Source organism: Panthera onca, chromosome A3 (assembly GCF_046562875.1).
Source record: "Panthera onca isolate mPanOnc1 chromosome A3, mPanOnc1 haplotype 2, whole genome shotgun sequence".
NCBI classification, from domain to species: Eukaryota; Metazoa; Chordata; class Mammalia; order Carnivora; family Felidae; genus Panthera; species Panthera onca.
The window spans coordinates 38,277,321-38,299,965 of NC_138341.1; the positions used below are offsets into that span (position 1 = coordinate 38,277,321).

General features: G+C 49.0%; 1 protein-coding gene across 1 annotated transcript in view; it reads right to left on the reverse strand.

Annotated features, from left to right (window-relative positions):
- Positions 1-9,000, reverse strand: part of PAX8 (paired box 8) — a 58,356-nt gene extending 49,356 nt beyond the window's left edge. Inside the window, exons 1-2 of the mRNA XM_081795123.1 lie at positions 8,994-9,000; positions 8,442-8,549 (exon numbers count right to left, since the gene is read on the reverse strand). Coding sequence (XP_081651249.1) covers positions 8,442-8,549; positions 8,994-9,000 — 115 coding nt within the window. The remainder of the gene's footprint in view (positions 1-8,441; positions 8,550-8,993) is intronic.
- Positions 9,001-22,645: the final 13,645 nt, after the last annotated feature.

The window sequence follows — 22,645 nt, forward strand, 5'->3', positions numbered from 1 at the left end:
AGCCTGCTTCGGATTCTGTGTTTCCCTCTCTCTCTCTGCCCCTCCCCCGTTCATGCTCTGTCTCTCTCTCTGTCAAAAATAAATAAACATTAAAAAAATTTTTTTTAATTAAAAAAAGGGGCGCCTGGGTGGCTCAGTCGGTTAAGCGTCCGACTTCAGCTCAGGTCATCATCTTGCGGTCCGTGAGTTCGAGCCCCACGTCGGGCTCTGTGCTGACAGTTCAGAACCTGGAGCCTGTTTCAGATTCTGTGTCTCCCTCTTTCTCTGACCCTCCCCCGTTCATGCTCTGTCTCAAAAATAAATAAACGTTAAAAAAAAATTTAAAAAAAATTCTTCAGTAGTTGCTATGTGCCAGGTGGGGATACTGGTTTTACTTTCAGAACTTTCTAGAAGCCCCACAACATCTTTTTATTTTATACACATGAGGAAACTCAAGCCCAGAGAGACAACTGACTTGCCTAAGATCACACAGGAAGAAAACAGCAAGGTGAGGACAGGCAAAGCCTCCAAGGCATAGCCCCTTCTGCTGCCTGTAGAGACGGGGAGGCTGCCACAGGGCCCTAGCCTCACAGTGATTTCAAACTCCCTCGCCCTCTTGACATCTCCTGGCCCTGGAGTTTATTCTAAGAATAATAGTTCTGCTGTCCTCCTGGGGCAGCTGAGGGATCAAAAAAGCAACACACACAGAGGGCCCTGGGTGTGCAAACATGCAGTTCACATGATGACAGCAGATTAAGCTATTTCTTAGATGTGTCACCCAACCAGCTCCCGACCTCTCCGCTGTGCTGGTCTGACAGTGACAATATGTCCCAGTGGACTAATTAGCACTAACTACTCAGGTCACTCCAAGGCCACTTAGGAGAACAAGTGCAGGAGAAAAACTGATGGGCATCGTGGCTGAAGACGGGAGGAGAAAGAAAAGAGTTAAAAGAAGGGAGAGAAAACAATGCTTTTTTTCTTTCTCAATCTCTCTGCTTAAACTACAGATGGGTTTTTATCCAAGAAAGGCAACCAGCTCAGGAGCTGGGCAGCTGTTCTCACAGCGAAGAGTGAAAACGTTAAAATTAAACCAGGTACTGGCTAATGTTACAAGTTGAACCACGGAGGTGGCTCTGAAGGAGCAGACGATATGGTTTTGAACCCCTGAGTGAGAGGAACCCAGCAGAGGGAATGAACCTAAACTTGGGAAAATGAGACGGGGCACCTCAAGTGCTCAGCACTGGCTGCCTGTGGATGGGGCACCAGCGGTGTCCCCTGACTCTAAAACTCCCATCACACCCGCTAACTCATTAGTCTCTACAGTGGACCCACGTCGGGAGGCCAAGTGTGGTTTGGGATGCCAAGGGACTAAGTTCCTTGTTGGCCTATGATTTATTGAGATGCCGGAGTATAGCTGTCCCCTTTTTTGGTGCAGGTGGAAATGTGGGAGCCTTGGGGGCATGCGTTAAAAGAATGCCCCCTCTTTCTGCCTTTCCTAGTGGACGATCATTTCCTTCCTCCTCACAGCGACCTCCAGGAGGGACATCCAGTTCGACGCCACTTCTCCCATTGTGCAGATGGGAAGATTGAGGACTGCACTGAAAAAGGATCTATCCTAACTGAGCTGGAGAATTAGGGACTCTGATGAGGAGAACAAGCTGGTAGACTGAAGGCCCTGCCTGTCACCATCACTGTTGCTATCGTACAGGCCCTGTATTTTCTCACCAGGGGACCTGGCCGAAGATCCAGGCAGAGCTGCGGGCACGAACCATCCAATGCCACAGGGAGTTTGGATGAGCTGGACTTTGGGAAAGGGGTGCGGGGGAAAAGGGGGGCATGGAGTCAGATCAGCCTCTCTCAGGTCCCTTCTCTTCTGAAAAATGTCAATAACAATAAGTACCTGGCAGGGTCCTGGGAATTAAACTGGAGGATGATGTGCCCTCTCCAGTGGAACACCATACCAATGACAGCCCTCGAAGATACTAACACAGCTCTCATTTACTGAGGGCTCACTAAGTGCCAGGGTGTGCTGAGCTCTTTGCGTATTACTTCTCTTTCTTTGAATATGAGAGTGGCACTTGCAGAGCTGAAGCAGCTACGGGCTGGCTGGCTGTGCTGAGGCTTAGCAAGACAGGGCATCTTCTGCGGCATTCAGGACTAGGGGTGGATCCTGGGAATGAACACAGAAACAGGACCCACATGCAACTGGGGGCAACTCTGCTGAGCTTCTGGCCCCTTGATCTTGGATATGCCTTAGTAAGGAGATGCTGATTTCTGCCCAGGCCCATTCCTGGGGAAGGAGCCCCGGTCAAGGTAAAGCCCAGACTCAGTGACATGAATTGTGGGTTTAATAGAAAGATTCCTGTGAAGATTTTTCTGGCCCATCGCCCGTGTAAGAGACATTTGCTCATCGTGTCCCCACCTGGCCAAGGGTGAGATCGAGAGGGGCTTTCAAAAAACCGAAAGAGGCTTGTCAGCCCTAACTCTGGACTTGAGGAAATAGTTAAGACCCTCAAAGATCCACTTAAGAGAGTGCCATGACCACAGATAAATAAGGAAGAGTGGATGCCTCTGCCTACCCAACCCTGACCCAGAGATTCCATCCGAATCACCGAGATGGACTGAAAGAACTGGGATTGGCCTGGGATAGTGGAGCTTCTGGGAACCAGGAGACCCCTGGATTGTTGTTCTCTATTTCTTCCCCCAAAGAGAAATATCTAGCACCCCTGCAGAAAGCAGTCACCACACAGATTTCCTAGGCAGAATATCTTGTAGCCCCTTCTCAAAAGAACCCCAGGCTGAAGTATTCTCATCTGAACCCAGAAAGAATCACTCCCCCAAAGAACTCTGAGTATGTGGGTGCATTCTCCCCGCTTTTACAGGGTGTTTTACATCCCCAGGTTCTATCTCTGAAGGGAGTGGGGGCTGCTGGGGGCCAGTGACTCAGCTGTTCCCCGAGTTTCAACTAAAACAAAAGCAAACTGCAGTCTTGAATAGGGGTGCATTCTCTTGTCCTCTCCTTTTACAATCATCTTTTTTTTTTTCTTAAATGAAATCGTTTCTTTTATCTTTTGGCTCCTTGTGTACTCAGAACCACAGAGCTCAAAGCTTTCTCAGCGCAACTGAGAACTCGGCACCTCTTGGACTGATAAATAGAGCAGCTTTAAAATGCTTAGAACTGAAGACAGACCAACTGTGGCGAGAGAAAGTAAACACATCCGTGCACCAGTCAACCCTAGCAAGCTCCTCGCTGAGATTACAAACTGCAGTTCCTGCCTGAGCTGGCAAGGATGCTGGAGCAGGCTGGGGAGGGTGGGGGGCACAGCCACAAAGCAGCCTCCTCTGCCTGCCTGGGTTAGTCCTGCCCCAGGGGAGATGGGTCACCTGGGAGTCTGCTCAGGACCAGGTTTGGATGTGTCTAAGCATAACAGCCCCTGCCAATGTGTTTTCCCATTGGTTTCACACTTGGAAATGTCCCAAGAGAAGAGGGGACCAGCTTCATTCTTCTGATTTAAAGGGGCTCATCTCCCTCATCCCAGACTCTTTGTGTGCAGGTGAAATTCACCAGTGATAGAATTGGGATTTTTCACAAAAGAGAATGTGATCACTACATAATTTGATAGGAATAGTTGAGGAACTTTTCCTATGAAAAAGAAATACTTTAAATATCTACCCCCCCCCCCGAAACACGCACACAAATTGTTTTTATGAGAACCAATTAATAAATGCTAATTCATTCAGGCATATCTCTACTAAATTACTGTTTCATTTAATTGCAGGGGAATTTTCCATTACTAAACTCTCCCTTGCTGATTTTTTTTTTGCATTATTTATATATTTTTTCAGTTTCACTAATAGTGAGATTGGTATGTGATATTATCTAATGTTTGTACGTCTTAAATTTCTTTTTTCATTTAAAATGTTTCCTCATTCTTGCAGCTCCACGTAATCTGGGAGAAACATCGTTAAAAGCAGACAAGATTTTATACATAAATGGTTGAAAAAGGCACTGGCTGAAATTAACTTGACAGGAGCGCATCTTGTCTGATTGAGTTTCTTTCATTTCAGCTGTGCGTGAGTGTGGGCAAGAGTGTGTCTCCACTTTGGGTTTGTGTGAAAACGTTTTCCTATGTCAGTGAGTCACAAGTCTATCTATGGAGAGCTTATGGGTATACAGCTAGGAGTGAAGATCACAGGGGCTTTAATAATAAAAATAAACGACACTCAAATCTCTTTATAAGCACCCCCCCGCCCCCCCCCGCCACCGTGCCCTAGCACAGTGCATATTTTCTGGCTTCCTTTTTATGGACATCACATCAAGACTTTTGCATCTAGACACCCAAGAGCCAGACCAGCTGGCTCCTGAAAACCCTGCTTCGTTTTATGCATAGAAAAGTGGGGAGTTTCCAGTGGTGTTTAGGGGTAACTTAGGGAATATGGTAGAGATCCCTGTTCAAAAGGATGTGTTTTGAAGTAGAATTTCCATTTTCTTATATTGAATGACCAAGGTCCTGTGCACCTGGCTATCTTCACTCCTGAAATAACTTCTTTCATTTTTATTCTCCCCAACCACCTTCTCCCTCTCTCTCTCCTCCCCCTCCCCCCTTGCCTCCTTTCAGTGCCTTTTTCTCTTGATTCTTTCCTTTCTTTCCCTTCTTTCTCTTTCAGAGTAAGTATTCTGGATGATGTGAATGATTAAACTGTTTACTCCGAGGTTCAAGTATGAAAAGGCATGTCACCGAAGCAAAGTTTCACCTTCATACCCAACTCTATCAATAATTACAAAACAGGGATGACGATTAGTAAATCTTTCTTACAATTATCTCTTACAAAAATGATGCCATGTAATCTGAGCATACTGAGTTCTACTGATTTTACCGTTCACAAAAATTAATTACAAAGCACAGTAACCTCCAAAATGAAGTCAGCATATACAAGGATTGTGAAGATACCCATGGGAAAATATATACCCATTAAACATGTGCCCTGTTAAAATCCAAGGCTTGAAGCCATAAATAGAAAGTTTTGACATATTATTATATTGGTAGATGCTCTCCTTGGAATAAAAATTGTGCAATCATTAATATTTCGTGAGACTGACTTTTTTGTTGTGGTTTCTTTCACTTCCTTTGTCCTCTTCAGCAAAATTAGGCACAGTCTTTTGGGTATCGACTGATAAAATTAATTAACTTTTCTTCCACCCCAAAAAGGTCCCAAATAAATGCTTCCAATAGACATCAAAAAAATGTCAATTAGAAATAATTACTTCTTATCAATCAGCGGAGCAATTAAAGTGACAAAAGCTTGAAAAGATACTTATCTTAAAACTAATTCACAAGGTAGCTAAATTATCTCCTAATTAACTTGCATTGAGGAGGGCGGGAGGATGGAACATCTTGAAACAAAGATGAATTGAGGAACCCCAATACCTCTTTATGTTCCTAGAGACTGTTTTCCATCCGGAGACCTTATTTTCAACCCAGGCAAGAAACCTGGGAAGAAAATAGATCCTTCCCAAATGCATTTGGTCCCCTTTCCTCCTTTCGAAAACCTAGAGGAATAGGGCTTTGCATCTCAGATCTAGGAAGTCAGAGGCACGTTCCCCCTGGATCTTAAGTCTCATTTTACCACTTGAATAACCTATTTTCAGCAGCTGGGGTAGAGGGTTGCTGCAAATTAATCGCACATAACTTTTAATCAAACTTGCTTGCTTTTACTGAACTCTTTTCCTCGCCGATATAGTATTATTTTCATTTTAATATTTATGTGGCACTTATCTTAAAACAGTTTTAAAAAACGGTTTGCTTTACAGGATCTTTGTTCCCTGATGCTACAAAATTCCCAGTAGATTTTACAAAACGTTCAGCCCATTGCTGTCCAGCGCGCATCAGAATAACTCCCTATGCGCTCTCCACATCCTTTCAGAATAAAGCTGTAGAAAAAAAATTAAGACCTCTCTCCACAGCAAGATCAGCCAAGAGTGAGGAGAGCGAGCCGAGGGTGAGCTGCAGCGGCCAGGTGGGCAGAGGCCGCGCAGAAAACTTTCCTGGGGCGTCTCCGGTTTTTGGAAACGGTGCGCTGGGCCTCGCTCCCGCGAAAAGCCCCGTGGCCGCCTGCACCTCGGGATTCTGTTCTACGGAAAACTTAAATGGAAGCTTTCCAGGCAAAGCCGAACTCAGAAAGGAAGTGTCCCGGGCAAAGAGGGAAGCTGCTAAAGCCTGAGGGAAATGGGCTTATAAAAACAGGAGGCGTCAGCTTATGAATTTATCTTTAAATATAAGCAACAGTGTTAAGTGAACTGATTAGAGAGACGCAGGTCTCTGGCTCAGGTTTTCCAGAGAGGATTTAGAAAAGAAACAGGATAGCCTCGAAATGTTTGAGCTATGTTTTAGGCAGTTTTCTTCTGTTCAATTAGCATTAAATTAAACTAAAGGAGAAAGGCTCGTTATCCTTCCTTGCAGCTTTAACTCTTTATTTGTTTGGGGGAAGGTTTAGAAGAAGTCCCTCTGCCTTCCTTAAACGGAAAAATACCTCTGCCCTGGCCCTGCCAGGGAGTGGATGGCTCTCTCACCAAACCCAAGGACAATTTGCATCTGAGCTAGTGGAGAAGGGGCCTCTCTCATCTTCTGGGCCTGTTGCTGATTAAAAACAAAGTAAAAATAAATGGTGTCCTTTTATTTCTTTCCTTCTTTTAGTCCCATTTATTCTAATGAGTGCTTCTAGAATGAAAATAAGTAGCGAGAACAAAATCAAGCCAACATAAGGGACCGTGACATCGTCTTATTTCTAGCAGCGACAGAGGGAAAGGGGTCTGGCGCAGCAAGGTAAATTCGAGGTCCAAGAGCACCCACTCCTACCGGAGCCTGAAAGGTCAGGGGAAGGTCGGGCTGCGGGCGGGGGAGATGGAATCGGGAACCGAGCGGAAGGGGCCGGGACCAGGCTGGTACCGGTTGGGGCACTAGGCGCTGAGCGCTCGGCCTCGGAGACTGTCTTGATCCCGAGGCAGGGGCGACGTCCGGTATTGTACCCCGGTTTGGCTAATGACTGAGAGGCTAAAGCCTGGTTCCAGCCTCAGAAAGTGGTCAAGAAGCGCGCGGCGCCCGGGCGCGGCTGGGCAAGGGGTGCCAGGCAGCTCCGCTCGGTTCCCTGGCTTGCTGACCCCGCCGCTCCCGGAAAGGGCCGCGAGGTCTCGGCTCGGTGCCCCGAAAGCGGCCCCGCGCTCGCAGAGGGCGGCCGGGATGGCTGTGGCCCCGCTCTCCCAGGGGGACCAGGGTGGGGAGGCAGGGTACCGTCGACTCCGTCTCCCAACCCGGGGCAAACCAGGACGAGCAACCTTCCGGCGCCCTGCGGGGTTCCCCGCACCCCGTGTCGTGCAGCCTCGGCCCCGGGACCCGAGGCTGCGCGGCGAAGCTCGCGCTCTCGGCTAAATAGAGATCTCAGCCGCGCGCCGCGCCCGATCCGACCCTGCTTATTATAACAAATGTCCCGTTTGCCGAGCGGGACTTCATATTCGCCGAGAATTCATCTGAAATATTGATTTCCTCTCACTTCGCCGGCCCAAATCGATAGCGCTGCGCCCTGGCCCCATAAATCGCCTTCCCCGCGGCCGGCCCGGCTCCATCCATCACCGCGGGCCGGGCCGCGCCTCTGCCCGCCGTCCACACTTGCTGCGCGCCGGGGCGGCGGTGCCCACCGCGCCCGCCCGCCCGCCCCGATCCCGGGCCTCCGTCTCCGTACACACCTCCCCCCCTCCCCCGCACCCTCCAACCCGGGGCCTGGGTCAGGAGGCAGGGGAGAGGAGGCGCCGCGGCCGAGGACCCCGAGCGCTTTGGAAGGCCCTGGGCCGGGACGCCGCCGGAGAGGGGGTTCGGCCCCGCGGGCAGCCCAGTGCTCGCAGGCCGGACGCCCCGCGCGCGGCTCCCCGCCTGCCCCAGAGTCGGCCAGGAGGAGTCCGAGAGCAGCCGAGGGCACTCAGAGGCCCCCAGGCCCCTGACCGCGGGCTCCTTTCCCGCTGGCTTGAGGGGTGCGCGGGGCTCACGGTCCCGCCGGGGCAGCCACCGGCAAGAGCAGCGCACACCCGGAACAAGGGCTTAGAGGTCGGGGGCGGCGCGGGGCCTGAGAGCGCACAGGGTGTCCATTCTAATGGGCCGTGCAAGACGGGGGTGGGGCGCGAGGGACAGACACCCCTCTGACCCGCACGGAGAGCTCCTCACCGCTCCGTGTGGTCCGCAGAAACCAAGGCCTGGGGAGGGCGGCTCGCCGGGCCGAGGGGGACCTCGGGGCCTGAGAACGGCGCGATGGCCGCAGCGGAGAGCTAGGCCGGCGGCGCCCCCAGCTGCGTCCCCACGCAGGTGGGTCCCACGAGCCCGGAGCGTAAGCTCTCCAGCCCCACCGACCCGAGCGCACGCACGGACGCACGGCGACGCGGGGGCTCCGGGGTCCCGGCAACGCCGCGTCCTTACCGGATCTGATGGAGTTGTGAGGCATCGCCGGGGAGTCGCTCGCAGCCCGCCGAGGGCTCAGGGCTTCCTCACGCCGGTCCCCGCCGCGCCCGCCGCCACGCAGCTGCCCTGTACAGACCCAGGGGAAGGGGCGTAAGATTCGCTGTCCCCTGCTTATGCCTCCTCCCCAGGCCCTGTCCCTTAGGCTCTCATCATGTGGCAGGAGTCGGAGGATTTTTAGGCGAAGGGTGGCCCACCTCAGCCCGGCTACCTAACACACGTTTGCCCGGAGGATCAGGGATTGGGTGTTCGCCGGGGAAGCCCCAAACTCCAGCCTGGGTGCCCTCCTCCTCTGTGGCCTCGGCCTTATCCAGTTTAACTTAGGAGAGGAAAGGCTGCCAGCCTTCCTGGGACCCTCTCCCTTCTCGAATCACCGCTCTCCCCGTCAGCTTTCAGCCAACCCCTGGACAGCATACCTGGCCAGCCGGCCGCAGGCCCTCAACGCCTGGGTCCGCTCGCGAGGGTGCCCTGGGCCCTGCGTCTCTCCTCCTTCTGAAGTTTGTTCCCATCCACCCGGCATCGCCGCCCGGTTTTATCCCGCCAGGGCCCTGAGAGATGGGTCTGGAGAGGCTCGCAGGCCTCGGATTGGCTGGCTGGGTGCAGGGGGGTGCGGGAAGGGGAGGATTTTGCAAGGGGGACATGGCTGAGTGGACTCAGGAGTTAGAAACATTCGCCGGAGCTTCTGTTTCCAGCGGAGAGGGGAGAGGGAGGCAGCTGAGCCCGAACTCAGCGGGCCTGGAAATATTAGAGGAGTGGGGACATGGAGGCCTCAGAGCCTGACGATGAGGAGCTCTGGGTCCTCCTGGGGTCGCTGACCGTCAGAGTGGGAGAAACAGTTTCTCTGTGATCCCCTGCAACCTTCCTCTCACCCCTGCTCTGCTGTAGGGAAGCAGCCTTTTCTTTCATAGATGGGGAACTGTTGTTTTTAAGCCCGTTTCTTAAGGTAGAAGCCTGCAAATAGGGCTGGAGATATGAGGGTCCCACCTTGTCACCACTGGTGTGGACTCCTTCCCTGAACAGCCCCTGAACCCATTCCCTCCATATCACGCAGCCGGGAACCACACCCTCACATTATGAGGCTAATGAAAATGGTCCCATAGCCTATTCAACAGGGATTCCCCTCCTGCCAAACACACATGGCCACCAGCCAGGCTTCCTTCTTGCTCCTTAAGGAGTTTGAACTTGGTAGAAGAGTTCAGAGGGCGGGCAGTGAGGGTCTAGGTCTCACTTCAACATGGGTGTCAGAAAGGGACAGGACTGAGCTGACCTCTGGCCTTGTCTGTGGGGATCAGCGGCCTTGGGAGTTGGGGGCCTGGGTGTAGATAGGAAGGGGTGTTTTGGTGGGGAATGAGCAGCCCTCTCTTTCTTCACAGGTTTTCTTTTCTGTCCAAGAGGCTGGGCCCAGGGAAGATTGTATGGGCAGACAAATGTCTTGGCACATCTGTAGGCTGGGAGGGCAGGGCCTGGATGCTCCCCAGTTTCAGACCAGATGGCCAGACTCAGGAGCACAACTCCCTGGCCTGGAGGGACTGCTCTGGGACACAGAGGCCAGAGATGCCAGAGTGAGAGAGGAAGGAAGGGGCAGAGGAAGGGAGTTATTCACGGGGACGTGTGTGTGTGCATGCACAAGTGTATGTGTGCCTGTGTGTAAAAAACCACATGATTTTTGTTAATGAAAAAAAAAATCTTTCATGTTAATCTGCTTCCTCCTCCCACCCAGACTTGCTCGATTTAGTAGAATTTAATCATTTTGTGAAAAGAGGAAGAACACGCATGTCCCTAAATGAATCCTCCACATCTGTAAGTCAAACTGTAAACAAAAACAACAGGTGCTTTATTGTCTTAAAGCTTTCTCCAAAATTGTTATTTAAAATTGCTCCGTGGTTTCCAAATGTCCAGATGCAGCGCTTCTCTGGTCAGATCCCCTGGAGAGAGAAGACCAAGGAAGGGTGTTGGGATGGACGTGGAACTCAGCACGGGTCCCACTGATGACACTGTGGGCCAGTGGGCTATTCTAGTGCCCGCCCTGCTTCTGTAGGGAGCTGTGGGGCAGGGCAATAGAGGCAAAGGCAGAGACTGTCTGCTCAAGCTTCTTCCCACCAAGGAGGCAGTGCTCCGGGTGAACCTAAAAAAGTTCTTACCTAAAAAAGTTCCACAGACCTCAGAAGGTCTTCCCAAGCCAAGGGGCTGATAAGTACTAATCAGGGAAACTCCTTCATCCATTCTTGCCAGTGCTTTGCTCCTGGTGGGCAAAACAAATCCTCCCTCCCCCCTGCCACCCACTTTTTTTGGCAGAGGCTCTCAAAGGACAAAAACAGCAACTTATCAAAACATTCCTGTCTCCTTTGTGAGCTCATTTAAAAAATTCATTTAAATATGACAACTAAAGGTGCAAAAAAGCCATTCACATGCCTGGAGAGAGTGCTTCCCCAGACTGTAGGTGACCAGATGGCCGGGAGGAGACTCAGCAGAGAAGTTCTAGATCCAGCAAGCTATAAGAATGCAGTGAGCCCTGCTGAAGAGACAAACACAGGCGTCATGGTGCTATCTAATTAGTCAGAAATCAGTTCCGGGTTCCTTACTACTTTTGAATTTCCCTACCACCGAGGTCAAGAAAATGGTTATTAATCAGCACCCCAATTCAATCTCTTTATTCAATCTCTTTGACGGCAGTCTCCTCCTCTGCAAAATGAAGAGATTGAAATAGGTATATATTTCAATATTTAAGTTGGATAGATTAAGATATATTAAATATATTATGTCTATTTAAATTAAAATATGTATTTTTAAAATCCATATCCATGATCATTTTAGTTATGCATAAAAACTTAAGCCTTCCTCTGATGTTACTTGACATTTCAAAAAAAAATTTAGCATCATGACCGAGAGACTCAGATCAATGGTACATTTAGAACACACTTTTTATTATTTTTTAAGTTTATTTATCTTGAGAGAGAGAGAGAGAGAGAGAGCATGAGCAGGGGAGGGGCAGAGAGAGAGGGAGAGAGAGAGATTCCCAAGGCTCCCTGATGTCCGTGCAGAGCCTGAAGCAGGGCTCGACCCCACAAACCATGAGATCGTGACCCGAACTGAAATCAAGAGTCTGAGCCACCAGGTACCCCTAGAACACACTTTTTATTAAAAACATTTTTTTTCCAATGTTTGTTTGTTTTTGAGAGAGAGTGAGACAGAGCATGAGCAGGGGAGGGGCAGGCAGAGAGGAAGACACAGAATCTGAAGCAGGCTCCAGGCTCCGTGCTGTCAGCACAAAGCCCAATGAGGGGCTCAAACGCATGAGCTGTGAGATCATGTTCCGAGCCAAAGTTGGATGCTTAACTGACTGAGCCACCCAGGTGCCCCCCACTTGTAATTTTTTTAAAAGTATATCTGCCTCGAGTTTGTTTGTTTGTTTATTTGTTTATTTTGAAAGAGAGAAAGAGTGCATGCACGGGAGAAGGGCAGAGAGAGCGGAAGAGAGAGAACCCCAAGCAGGCTCCGCACTGTCAGTATGGAGCCTGATGTGGGGCACGAACTAACGAACCATGTGATCATGACCTGAGCTGAAATCAAGAGTCAGACACTAGCCCACACTTTTTAAAACCAACACTTTCTTCTCCAGCTTCTCTTAGATTTGACACCCATTAGGTTTTCATGCTGAGATTATCAACTGGCAACCTGTGATTCAAACCCAGTTACAATTTTTTTTAACTCAGTGTTTTTCCAAGAAAATGTAATTAATTACCAACATGAAGATCGAAAGAATAGCTCTGGCTTGCCTTTAAAAATTGGACAGATCTGGCCATAGATCTGAGTGTTTCTTTGTGGGAATGAATGTTCTTTCAGGTTTAACGTTCAAAGAGTTTAATATCCATACCAGGTATAGCTGCCTAACTCCAAGGAGTATTCTGTGATTTTTTAAATATTCTAAGTTGATCTGTGGAGCCTTCCAAAGATGGTCTTTCTTTCCAGGATTCAGCTGACATTGGCAGAGCTGGTGGTAGGGTTTGCCAGGGATGAAACTGAGGATATTCCCTAGATGTGGGATTTCTGGTACTAAAACCAAACTGCCCTAAGCAAACCAGGATGAGTTGGCCATCATAGCTGACAGAATTGGGAAGAAGGGTGGTTTAGGGTTTTCATAAGCAGCTCACAGTTTGCACTGACTACTGGTGTGGCTGTGTAATCGCACACGTGGCATCCTATCACCTTCTTGGCCCCTTGAACTCCAGCATGGACCATGGGCCTTACCTCTTAATCCTAGGAGAGGGAGAGAACCTCCCTCTCTCCTCCCCCTGTCCCACTTTGACATGCAATCTCAGAAGTTTCTCTGTGCAGACCACCCAGAAGCCAGCCTTGAAGGAAACCCTCGTCCCCCCAAACCCTGAGTGCTTACCTGTCATACCCCCTTTCCCTACAAGGGAAACAATCCTGGGGATGAAAGTTCGTTCTTAGGGAAGAAAACAGCAGCTCTGTGCTAAGAGTTAGAAGGGAAGCAGTTTAGCCCTGGCTGTGTGAAATAGGACCATTTCTTTTCTCTGAGCCTCACTTGCTCCTTCCATAGGATGTGGGTGCAGGTGGGGAGTGAGGAGGTTAAGACCCGCCTCCCAGATTTGTTGCGAGGATGAACAGAATTATGAATGTGGAAACCCTTTGAAAGTTACAGCTCTGTACAAAAGTTAATTATTATTCGGCCACAAAGGCTGGGCAATACTTCCAAGGGTAGAAAGAAAACCTCTCTAAAACATTGCTGTAGAAGTCAGTCCCTTTAATCCCCTCCCCAAAGTACTGGGGAGTTTATCAAGCAGCCATGTGAACCACTGGGTGATGGGCAGGTGAGAGGGGGAGGAAAGGGCCAGTGAGCCTGCACTGGGGGTGCAGGGTGGGCTGTGGAAGGGGGGAGGGGGAAGGAAGAAGGGGAGAAGGGGGAAGAGGGGGCGAGGGAGGGTGTCTCTGAGGGGAGCTGGGCATAAGGGTGTCAGAGCAGAGCTCCCAGCCTTGCTAACTTCACCATTTCACAGAGGGCAGAAGTGTTAAGGGCACCTGCCACCTTTGCCCCACCCTCTCCCCTCACAGACTTGCCCAGTGGAGCCGCAGCCACCTGGGATTTCTACCCCGTCCCCACACCTCAGGAAATGGCTGACAGCCTGCCCGGAGGCCTCCTCGTTGCCCAGCCAGAGAATCAATCATTAATTAGCCCGTGTGCCACCCCTCCCCCTCAGGCTTTCCAAACACAGAAATAGAAATACAGGTCCTGGCAGGTGAAAGGAAAGGCCCCGCTTGTGGAAGGCAGTTTGGAAAAAGCCACCAGTGGCATTTGTCCAGTTTGTTTTGGGCTGGAGATGCATCCTGGACACGCATCTCTCAAGCTCTTTGCCTACCCCGCAGCCTTCGGTGGCTGTGTCTGGGGGGTCTGTAGGCCACCTGAGTAGGAAAGAGCCTCGTTGGGGAAGCAGAGAGGAGGGTGACAGGAGAAGACGGGAACAATAGACGGAGGGGATACCAGCTGTCAACTTTTTTCTAGTTTTAAGAGCTTTTTAAAAGTTACAAATAATAAACCAGGCCTTTTTGGCAACCCATTTTGCAGATGAGAAAACTGAGCCCCCGAGAAGGTAGGTAGCATGTCCAAGTTTACCCGGCTGGTAGGTGGCTGACTCGATGACCGAATAAGCACTCGTGATCCAGGCCCTGCCTTCAGTGTTGGAAATTCTGCTTACCCCATCCTAGTTGCTCCCTCTCCCGAGTGCCTATTCACCCACCAGTCAGGAAGGAAGGTTCTGGAACCCAAGGAGTGGCCAGAGTGAGGTCAGACCCTCATGGCCAGAAAACTTTCCTGTCCCAGGAGAGGAGAGCTGCTCACTCAGCAGGAATGCCCTCCTCTTGGCTAGGCCCCTGGTCCAGCCCAGAACAGCAAGAGTCAGGGCACAAGAATCTTCTCAGGCCTATGCCAGGGCCCTGGAGTGGTCTGTCTTCCTGACAGCTGTTTTTGGGGAGGCACCAAGGAAAAAACCCAGACTCAGGGCTCTTCATCAGACTCCAGGCTGGCTTTGTTCTCTGTGGCCTTGGAATGCCAGAGGTTCCTGTGGTTCACACAAACCACAGAACAGAGCATGGCCTCCCCTACCCCTCAGCAGTGCCCGGAGCCCTGATGAAAGGACCAGGAGACCCTGGTGGTTGGGGAGCAGGGTTGGGGGAGAGGTTGACGGATAGAGAGGATTCAGGAGATCTAATCTGTCTTTTGTCTCTACCCTTCACTACTGCCTCGCTCCCGGAAGGCTTCCCGCATGCTAAGCAGAGTGATCCTGGACACTTTGCCAGACTTTGGGCCTCCTCCGAACTCAGGACCTCTTGCATTCTTCTGGAGAGCCCCTGCCTTCCCTGCATTTGGAGGAGCAGCCTTGAGGGTTTACCACTTTGGAGCCCGAATTTTGTATCTGTGACTCAGTGCCCCAGCAATATGTCCATCCTGGCTGTTCTACGTCCCCCACGTGAGGGTGGACACAGCATCACCTTGAGGGAATGCTAAGCATGGCATTTCTTTCCGATAACAACTATTATTTACTAAGTATTATTAAATACTAGGGACTGTTGAGTACCTTACACACGCCCAGTGAAGCCAAGTTTTGAGGCAACTGGGACATAGAGGTTGCTCTGGGTCACCTCATTGCCGAGCAGTAGAGCCAGGATCCGAACCGAGGCTCATCTAAGACCTGAGCCCGCATTCTCTCCACTGCCCCACGAGGTGTTTCCAGGGCACGGAGGGCCAGGGAGCCCCAGGGGAACAAATTAGAAGACAAACTAGAAAATGAGTCTCGTTTGTCAGTTTCAGGGGCCACCCGTGGCCGACTGGGAAGAAGCTTGACCCTTAGTAATGAGACCGAGGCTTCCTCGGCCCTCCGAGAGGCCAGGTAAAGGAAAGAATAAAAAACAAGGCAAAGGTTGGGGTCACCGTGCATTCCACCTCGCCCTCGCGAAATTCCCATGCACTTGGCAAAGCGCAGGCACAGAACTCATTTGTGGCAAGAATTTGTGGCAAGAATGAGTGAGTCGGATACATTTTTCTTTTTCTTTTGTCTTCAGCTTTATTGAGATATAACTCACAAATTAAATTGTAAGATATTTCAGGTGTACATCATGGTGAATATCTGTATACATCGTGAAAGGATCCCCACTATCTAGTTAATGAACACATCCATCACCTCACAGATCTCTCTCTCTCTCTCTCTTTGGTGAGAACGTTTTCCTAGCAAATGTTAACAATGTGTTCTCTCAGCAAGTGTTAATCATGACAGTCACAGTGTTTTACGTTAGATCCTCAGACCTTAAACCTATACACTTTGGTAAGCTTTGTTTAAATTTTTTCCCCTCATTTTTAGGCATGTCATCTAAGGTAGCATTTTCCTTTTGCTCGTCCTAAGCTCTTCTCCTCTGAACCTCATAGAGTATGCTGTGGTCTTGCTGCTTTCCCTGTCGTGTTACAGGCTTTGAGCATGTCTGCTCAAGAGACTTCATTTTTCCAAGTGGAATCACTTCCCTCAGGCTCACCGCAGAGTAGAGAGAGCCCGGAGCCCTGAGGAAGGATCTTTTTCCCGCTTGCACCATGACACTGCCCTCCACGATGCAGGGACAGTGTAGGTAAGAGTCAGGACCACAGAGCTGGCGGTCCGGCAGCCAAAGCTGGGATCCTGGCACATTCCTGCACTGGCTGTGTGACTTTCTCCCAATTGCCCGATCACATTTCTCTGAGCCGCAGTTTCTGAGTCTGAGAAGTGAGACGACTAAGGGTACTTCTCTTTTATTATATTGTGGTGATTAAGTCAGACAAAGTGCTTGGAACGCAACGGGTGCTCAGTAAGTATTAGTGACTGACAGTAAAACTAGCCACGGTAAAGCTTGTAGAGACCACGATTCGTAGACCTTGGGGAATGTCACTGTCTCCATACTCAACACCGGCAGACTCTGGAGGTTCTAAAGGTGGTAATGGAGTGAGGGGGCTGGGGAGAAAGAGGATGGAACATGGATGTTTTGTTTGTTTGTTGGTTTGTTTATTTATAGATTATACACATAACATATCATAAATAATTCAAACAGTCATGATAAATGTCTCCCTTCCTCCAGCCTTTAGCCTGAGGTAACCGCATTATCTATTTGATGTTTGTCCTTCCAGAACTTTGCTATTCATACCTATGTTTGTGGCCCGTAGAAAGTCTGACCTTTGTTTTAGGAGTGTGTGTTTCAGCATCCATAGTAGCATACTGGATGTAAATCTCACTCTGCAAGTTGCTTTTTTTTTTTTTTTTTTTTTTTTTTTGCTTAGCAATGTCTTGAACATCTTTACATCTTAGGACATAGCTCTACCTTGTTCTTTTGAACTTCTCAATCACAGTCCAAAATATGGATATAATGCATATATAATATATGCATATATATTGCATATAAGTCTCCCCCTTTCCACGTATTTTTCTCTCTCACTTTTTTTCTCATTAAAATGTTCTGCAATGAACTCTTTGTGCACATGTGTGAATATTTTCCTGGTGAGACGGAAAATGAGAAACGGAATTGTGGGGCTCCTTTAAAATAGGCGGGATTCATTGGCTGTCCAGTAGTCTAGTCTGGCTTCTTTTTTCATTACTCTTGAATATGCCTTTAAAGATTGAAGGTAAGCAGGTTGGGCAGAGGAAGAAGTGAGGTACCTGTAAGGTTTCCTTATCCAAGGTCATGGTCATCCTCTAGACAATGACCAAGATGTACAGAAGTCAGGGTGGGTGTCGTGACTGGGGGATGCTCTTCATCCTGAGAACATTCCTGACTGCTCACAACTAATCGGGGAATGGAAAGAGGGTGTACCCCAGCCCCCTGGGATCCCAAGGCCACTTCCATAGATCAAACTGGGTGGCTGTGTTACGTTCCCTCCTTCAGAATTCAAGAGACAGCTGGCCCCTCATGCTTGAGACCCAGTGTCTCCATTCCAGAGCCTCAGGAGTTGTGAGCTCAGAATCAGAGAGCCCTGGGTCTGTGACACAGCCCTACTCTGAGCTATGTGAACTTGGAAAAGCCACTCACTCACTCTGATTCTCAGGTCTGTCATGCTTAGTATAAAAAAAACACATATATATTCACGTCCTATCAATAGGGTGCTGTGAAAGTGGTTTGTAAACTGTTAAGAAATGGAGAAATGTGAAGGATAATGAACTTGAAGCAGTTATGGTGATGAATATAACACCAGGGTGACCTCACCAGGAGAGCCTTTCTCCTTCCTTCCCTCTCTCTCTCCTTCCCTCTCTTTCCATGAATTCAGTTGCACAGATATTTACTGAGCACCTACCAAGTCCTGGGCACCCTGCTAGGACCTGGGAACACAGTGGAAACTGTGCAAAACAAGAATCACATCCTCGTGGAATAAATAGGCAGGTTCTTGCAGGGAGGTGTGCTACGTGCCATGACAGAGCAGGAGTGGAGAGGGGAGGTGTGGGGAGCATAGAGCAGGGCACCTCGCAGAGTCTTAGCTGTTCAGAAGGGACCTCTCAGCAGATATTGGAAGAAAGAAATGCAACCAGCCAGGCAAACAGAGGAATGGGAGAAAGTGAAGATCAAATATTCTGGTATGGGCCAAAAAATAGTTCACAATGTGAAGAAGGTCCAGGAGGCACCAGGCACATTTAGGGACATTTCTCACTGTAGTGAGAAATCAAGTACAATTATAGTGTGTGTGCGTGTGTGTGTGTGTGTGTGTGTGTGTGTGTATGCAGGTATGGTAGGGGCTGAGAGATGGGACTGGGACAGTGTACAGGGTTAGATCACTGATGTCCTTATAGACTTGTTAATGGAATTAGACTTTATTCTAAATGCAAGGCGAATGTCTGAAAGGATTTTAGCAGGGGAAAAGGAATGGCCAGACTTATGTTTTATTATTATTATTATTATTATTATTATTATTATATTTAAAGCTTAAAGTTTATTTATTCTGAGAGAGAGAGCAGGAGAGGGGCAGAAAGAGAGGGAGAGACAGAATCCTAAGCAGTGTCTGCACTGTCAGCACAGAGCCCGATGTGGGGCTCAAACTCACAAACCGTGAGATCATGACCTGGGCAGAAGTCAGATGCTTAACTGACTGAGCCACCCAGGTGCCCCTAGACTTATGTTTTAGAAAGTTCTTCCTTGCTGCAATGTGGACAATGGGTTGGAGGAAGCCACATGACAGGCTGGAAGAGGCTGTGTGACCATGGTTCTCTGAGTGGTGACAGAAGCAGTGGGGCTGGAGAGAAGCAATGTTGGGGATGGGGTAGTGGAAATATTGCCCTACTTAGCTGTTGACTCTTGATTTCATCCTTGTTCTGGTGGTGACAGGCTGCAGCCCCGTGAAGACCAGATTGAATGTAAGTGATAGTCCTGTCCTATCTTCCTATATCCCCTGGAGGGCTCAGACCTTGGGTCTCCCCCAGATTGTAGCCACTGCAGGTCAGTCTGGTTCTTCTCACCTCAAAACCTCAATGGCCAAGGGGAAGTTTCTGTCTGATGACAGATCCGACAAGAGAGGATAGAGATCTTGGTCCAGGACCCAGATTGTCATAGACCAGCTGATGGGATAGGGAGGAGGCATGTGCCTCAAGTTGCCCAAGGTTTATGGATTTCAAACCCTACCCCAACCTTGACACCAATAACACCCTTGGGGCTGAACAACAGACAAATGCTGAATGGGATGGAGGGGGTGAAAAGGTATGCAAAGGGTGTTTGCTTCTACACAGGGCAGTGAAAAAAGAGAATTGGCTGACAGGAAGTTAGGGTCCCAGGCTTGGGACTGAGTTACAGACCTTGGGGACGTCACTCAGCTTCTCGGACCTTGGTGTCCCCATCTTCATAAAGAAGGAGAGTGTGGGAGCTGGCACGTGTACTGGCTCCCAAGTAATAACATAGAGGAGTATTTCTTAGAGTGATTCCTTGAGCAAAAAACACTCTACACACTATCTCTAAACCCAAGTTTTCTCGTTTTCAATACAAAGTGCTTAAGGATAGCTTCTTGTTTAATCTCATTGGGTTGGTTCTTGGGAGCCACTGTGTGTGAAAGCACTTTGAAAACTCTTAAGCTGTAATAATACTATAGCCTGATATCACTCTTTATGGTGAACAAATGCTATCATACCCATGATTTCGTTTAATACATTTGTCAGTACATACGTGTATTACTATTGCTATGTGTATCTACTATATAATAACGTGTAATGCTACATATAATATACATCAAATATGCTGGCATGATTTCTAATATGTTCCAATGCATATTCAGTTGGACTCTCACTCAGAGAAAATGACAAAGCTCTGACAGTGGCCTCCCAAGTCCTCCTCCATCAGGGCATGTCACCTGTCACTTCCCTCATACATCTCCTCTCCTCGCTCCCTCTTTTATTCTGTTCCAGCCACACTGGCCTCTTGGCCTTCCTCAAATATGCCAGGCTTGCTCTCATCCCATTAGCCTGATGCTTGTCCCTCACCTCCAAGTCTTGGCCCAAATCACCTTCTCAGTGAATCCCTCTCCAGTCCCCCTTATTGCAACCCTCTCCCTGACTCTTTATCCCTGTTCCTCTGCTTTATTTCTCTCCACCACTGACATATTATATTTATCACTTATTTATTTGTTTGTCACCTGTTCTCTCCCTCCCCCGCCCCCTGTAACAGATAAGTGGCATGAGGGCAAGGAGTGCTCATCACTTTTGTTCCCCATGCCTGTTATAGTGCCTGGTACATAGGAGGGGCTCAGTAAACATTGGTGCTTGCGTGCGTGTTCGCTGGAATGAATGGTAGCAGCAAGGATAACACAATGACTTTATTGTGACCAAGTGGTGCTGGGCACTGGACACACAGCAGTTAACAAGACAAACACTGGGCCAAAGTCTCAGCCGTGTGTGCCCCCCATTGGTTCTTGGCAGCTGGCGGTAGAAGCAGAAACTCAGTAGCCCTTAACTTTTTACCTGGGAATGCCGCCTGCCTGCTGCTTTTTTGTTACAGGCAGCTGAGGATGCTCTGAGTACAATCCGGGTGGAAGTCGGGCTCAGGCCCTGGCCAGGGTCAATGAGAGGTGTACAGGGAGCAGCCTCCCCCAGACCCCAAGGGCAGTGGGAGACAGCTAGATCAGCCTCTTCCTCTCTGGCACTCAGCCCTGCCACCAAGGGCTCCAAATCTCTGGGCAAAGGTCACAGCACCTGATGCCCAGAGGACATGTGACCAGAGTGCTGCTGAGTCGGAACAAGCCACACAATCAGGTCATTGTGTTAAACGCGCAGGTCCCCTTGCCAAGACGCACCCCATTCCATCAATGCCAGGATTTTCTGGGGCCCTGATCTACAGGGACCCTAAACTGGGGAGGGTGTTGTCTCAAAGGTCTTAAGGGGAGGAGGGATCTCTTCTGGGAGACCCATTGTCCCTGGTCTGTTCTGAGAGCCAGGAACAAGTGGGTAAAGGAGAAAGAAGCATTAAGCCCAGCCTGGCTCTGTGCCTCGCGAGGAGTGGCAGACACTGGCAAGATCGTTACTCTTTGACTCTCGGTGCACTTTGGCTTTAACCATTGTCTTCCAAATTTGCTTTGGGTGGTGAAGACTGCTGATCACTAACTTTGATATTTTAGAAATCCAAAGATTTTCCTTCTGTTATGACTGGGTCCAAGGATTCGCAGGAAGTCCACTCTTGAAAGGAGATCTTCCTTCACAGAACTGGCAGGCCACTAGGCAAGGATTTGGGGCTACTGAACTCTGGGTGAATCTGCCAGACTAAGAGCATTGTGGGGTGGGCCTCTGGAGAACCAGATCAAGCTGTCAGAGAGTACATCCCCCCTTTTCCACTTTTAAGCTGAATGGCCTTGGGCAAACTACCTAACCTCTCTGAGACTTAGTTTCCTCATTTATAAAATGGGGGATGATGATGCTTGTCATATATGATTGTAGATGATCTTAAATGAAATGAGGTCTGTAAAATATTGACCTGCACAACAAGAATGCATTTGTTACTGTCCCTGGAGGAGTGAGGGGTCAGAGGAGGCTTTGCACCCTGTAGACGCTCAGGCAAAGCTTACTGGTAGGTTTCACTCCACAGACCATTCAGTGACTTTAAGAGAGTCCCACCCTGCGTGGGTTATTTACTTTTTTCATCATAGGTGACCCTAAGGAAGCTGGCATGATGCGGTAGTCTTCAGCTGGGTGGACACAGCAACCTTGATTTTAACAGACAGGAGAATAAGGAATTTGCTTCTTACACTGCAAGATTCTTGAGCACCTGGTGTGTAGTGAGTAAAACAGAAGTGAATCTGCACTTGATCTGAGCCAGAAGACTGAGAAGTTATAAGAGGTGAATCTGAGTCAGGGAGCTTGCGGTCAACCAGGACCACCTTGGGTCCTAGTTACTCATGGGTTCAGAGATCCCAGTTCTCAGCACACCTTTCCACAAGAGAGAGGGAGAGGCAGTAAACAGCACTCGCCCTTCTCCATGTTACCGTGCAGGAAAGAGATTGGTCTAGAGGCTGGGATCTAGGTACCTGAGATGCCCTTGTCCATAAACCTGGCTCTTGGGGGCTAGTAGATGATTTTTGTGTTCTATATTTTATCTCTCCATAGTCATCCTCCAGGGCAACATCCACCCTCCCTGTCCCCCCACCCCCCGACATATGAAGGAAGGTCTGGGCAAGGGAAGAGGAGCATTACAATTATTAGAGGTTATTTTTTTTTGGCATATGTGTGTCCATTCTCCCACATCATTTGTTGAGTAGACTTTATTCCCCCATTGAACTGCTTTTGCACTTTTGTCAAAAATCCACTGGACATATTTGTATGACTGCATTTCTGGACTCCTATGACCCATTAATCTATGTGTCTCTCCATCTGCCAATACTATAGATTATCTTCATTACAGTAGCTTTACAGTAACTCTTAAAATTGAGTGCTGTGAATCCTACAACTTTTTTCTTTATCCACAATTTATTTTGACTATTCAAGTTTTCTTTTCCTTGCCTTTCCATATAAATTCTTTTACTTTTAGTTTTCAAATTCATTTAATGGCAAGTGGTAATTAGCAAATTGGCAACGGTTATCCTGAAGTTACTACACTAGCTGTGTTGTTATTTCTTAGGCTTGATCAGATAACCTAGGATCAGACATGCCCCCTCATAAGATGAGTCAGAGTTG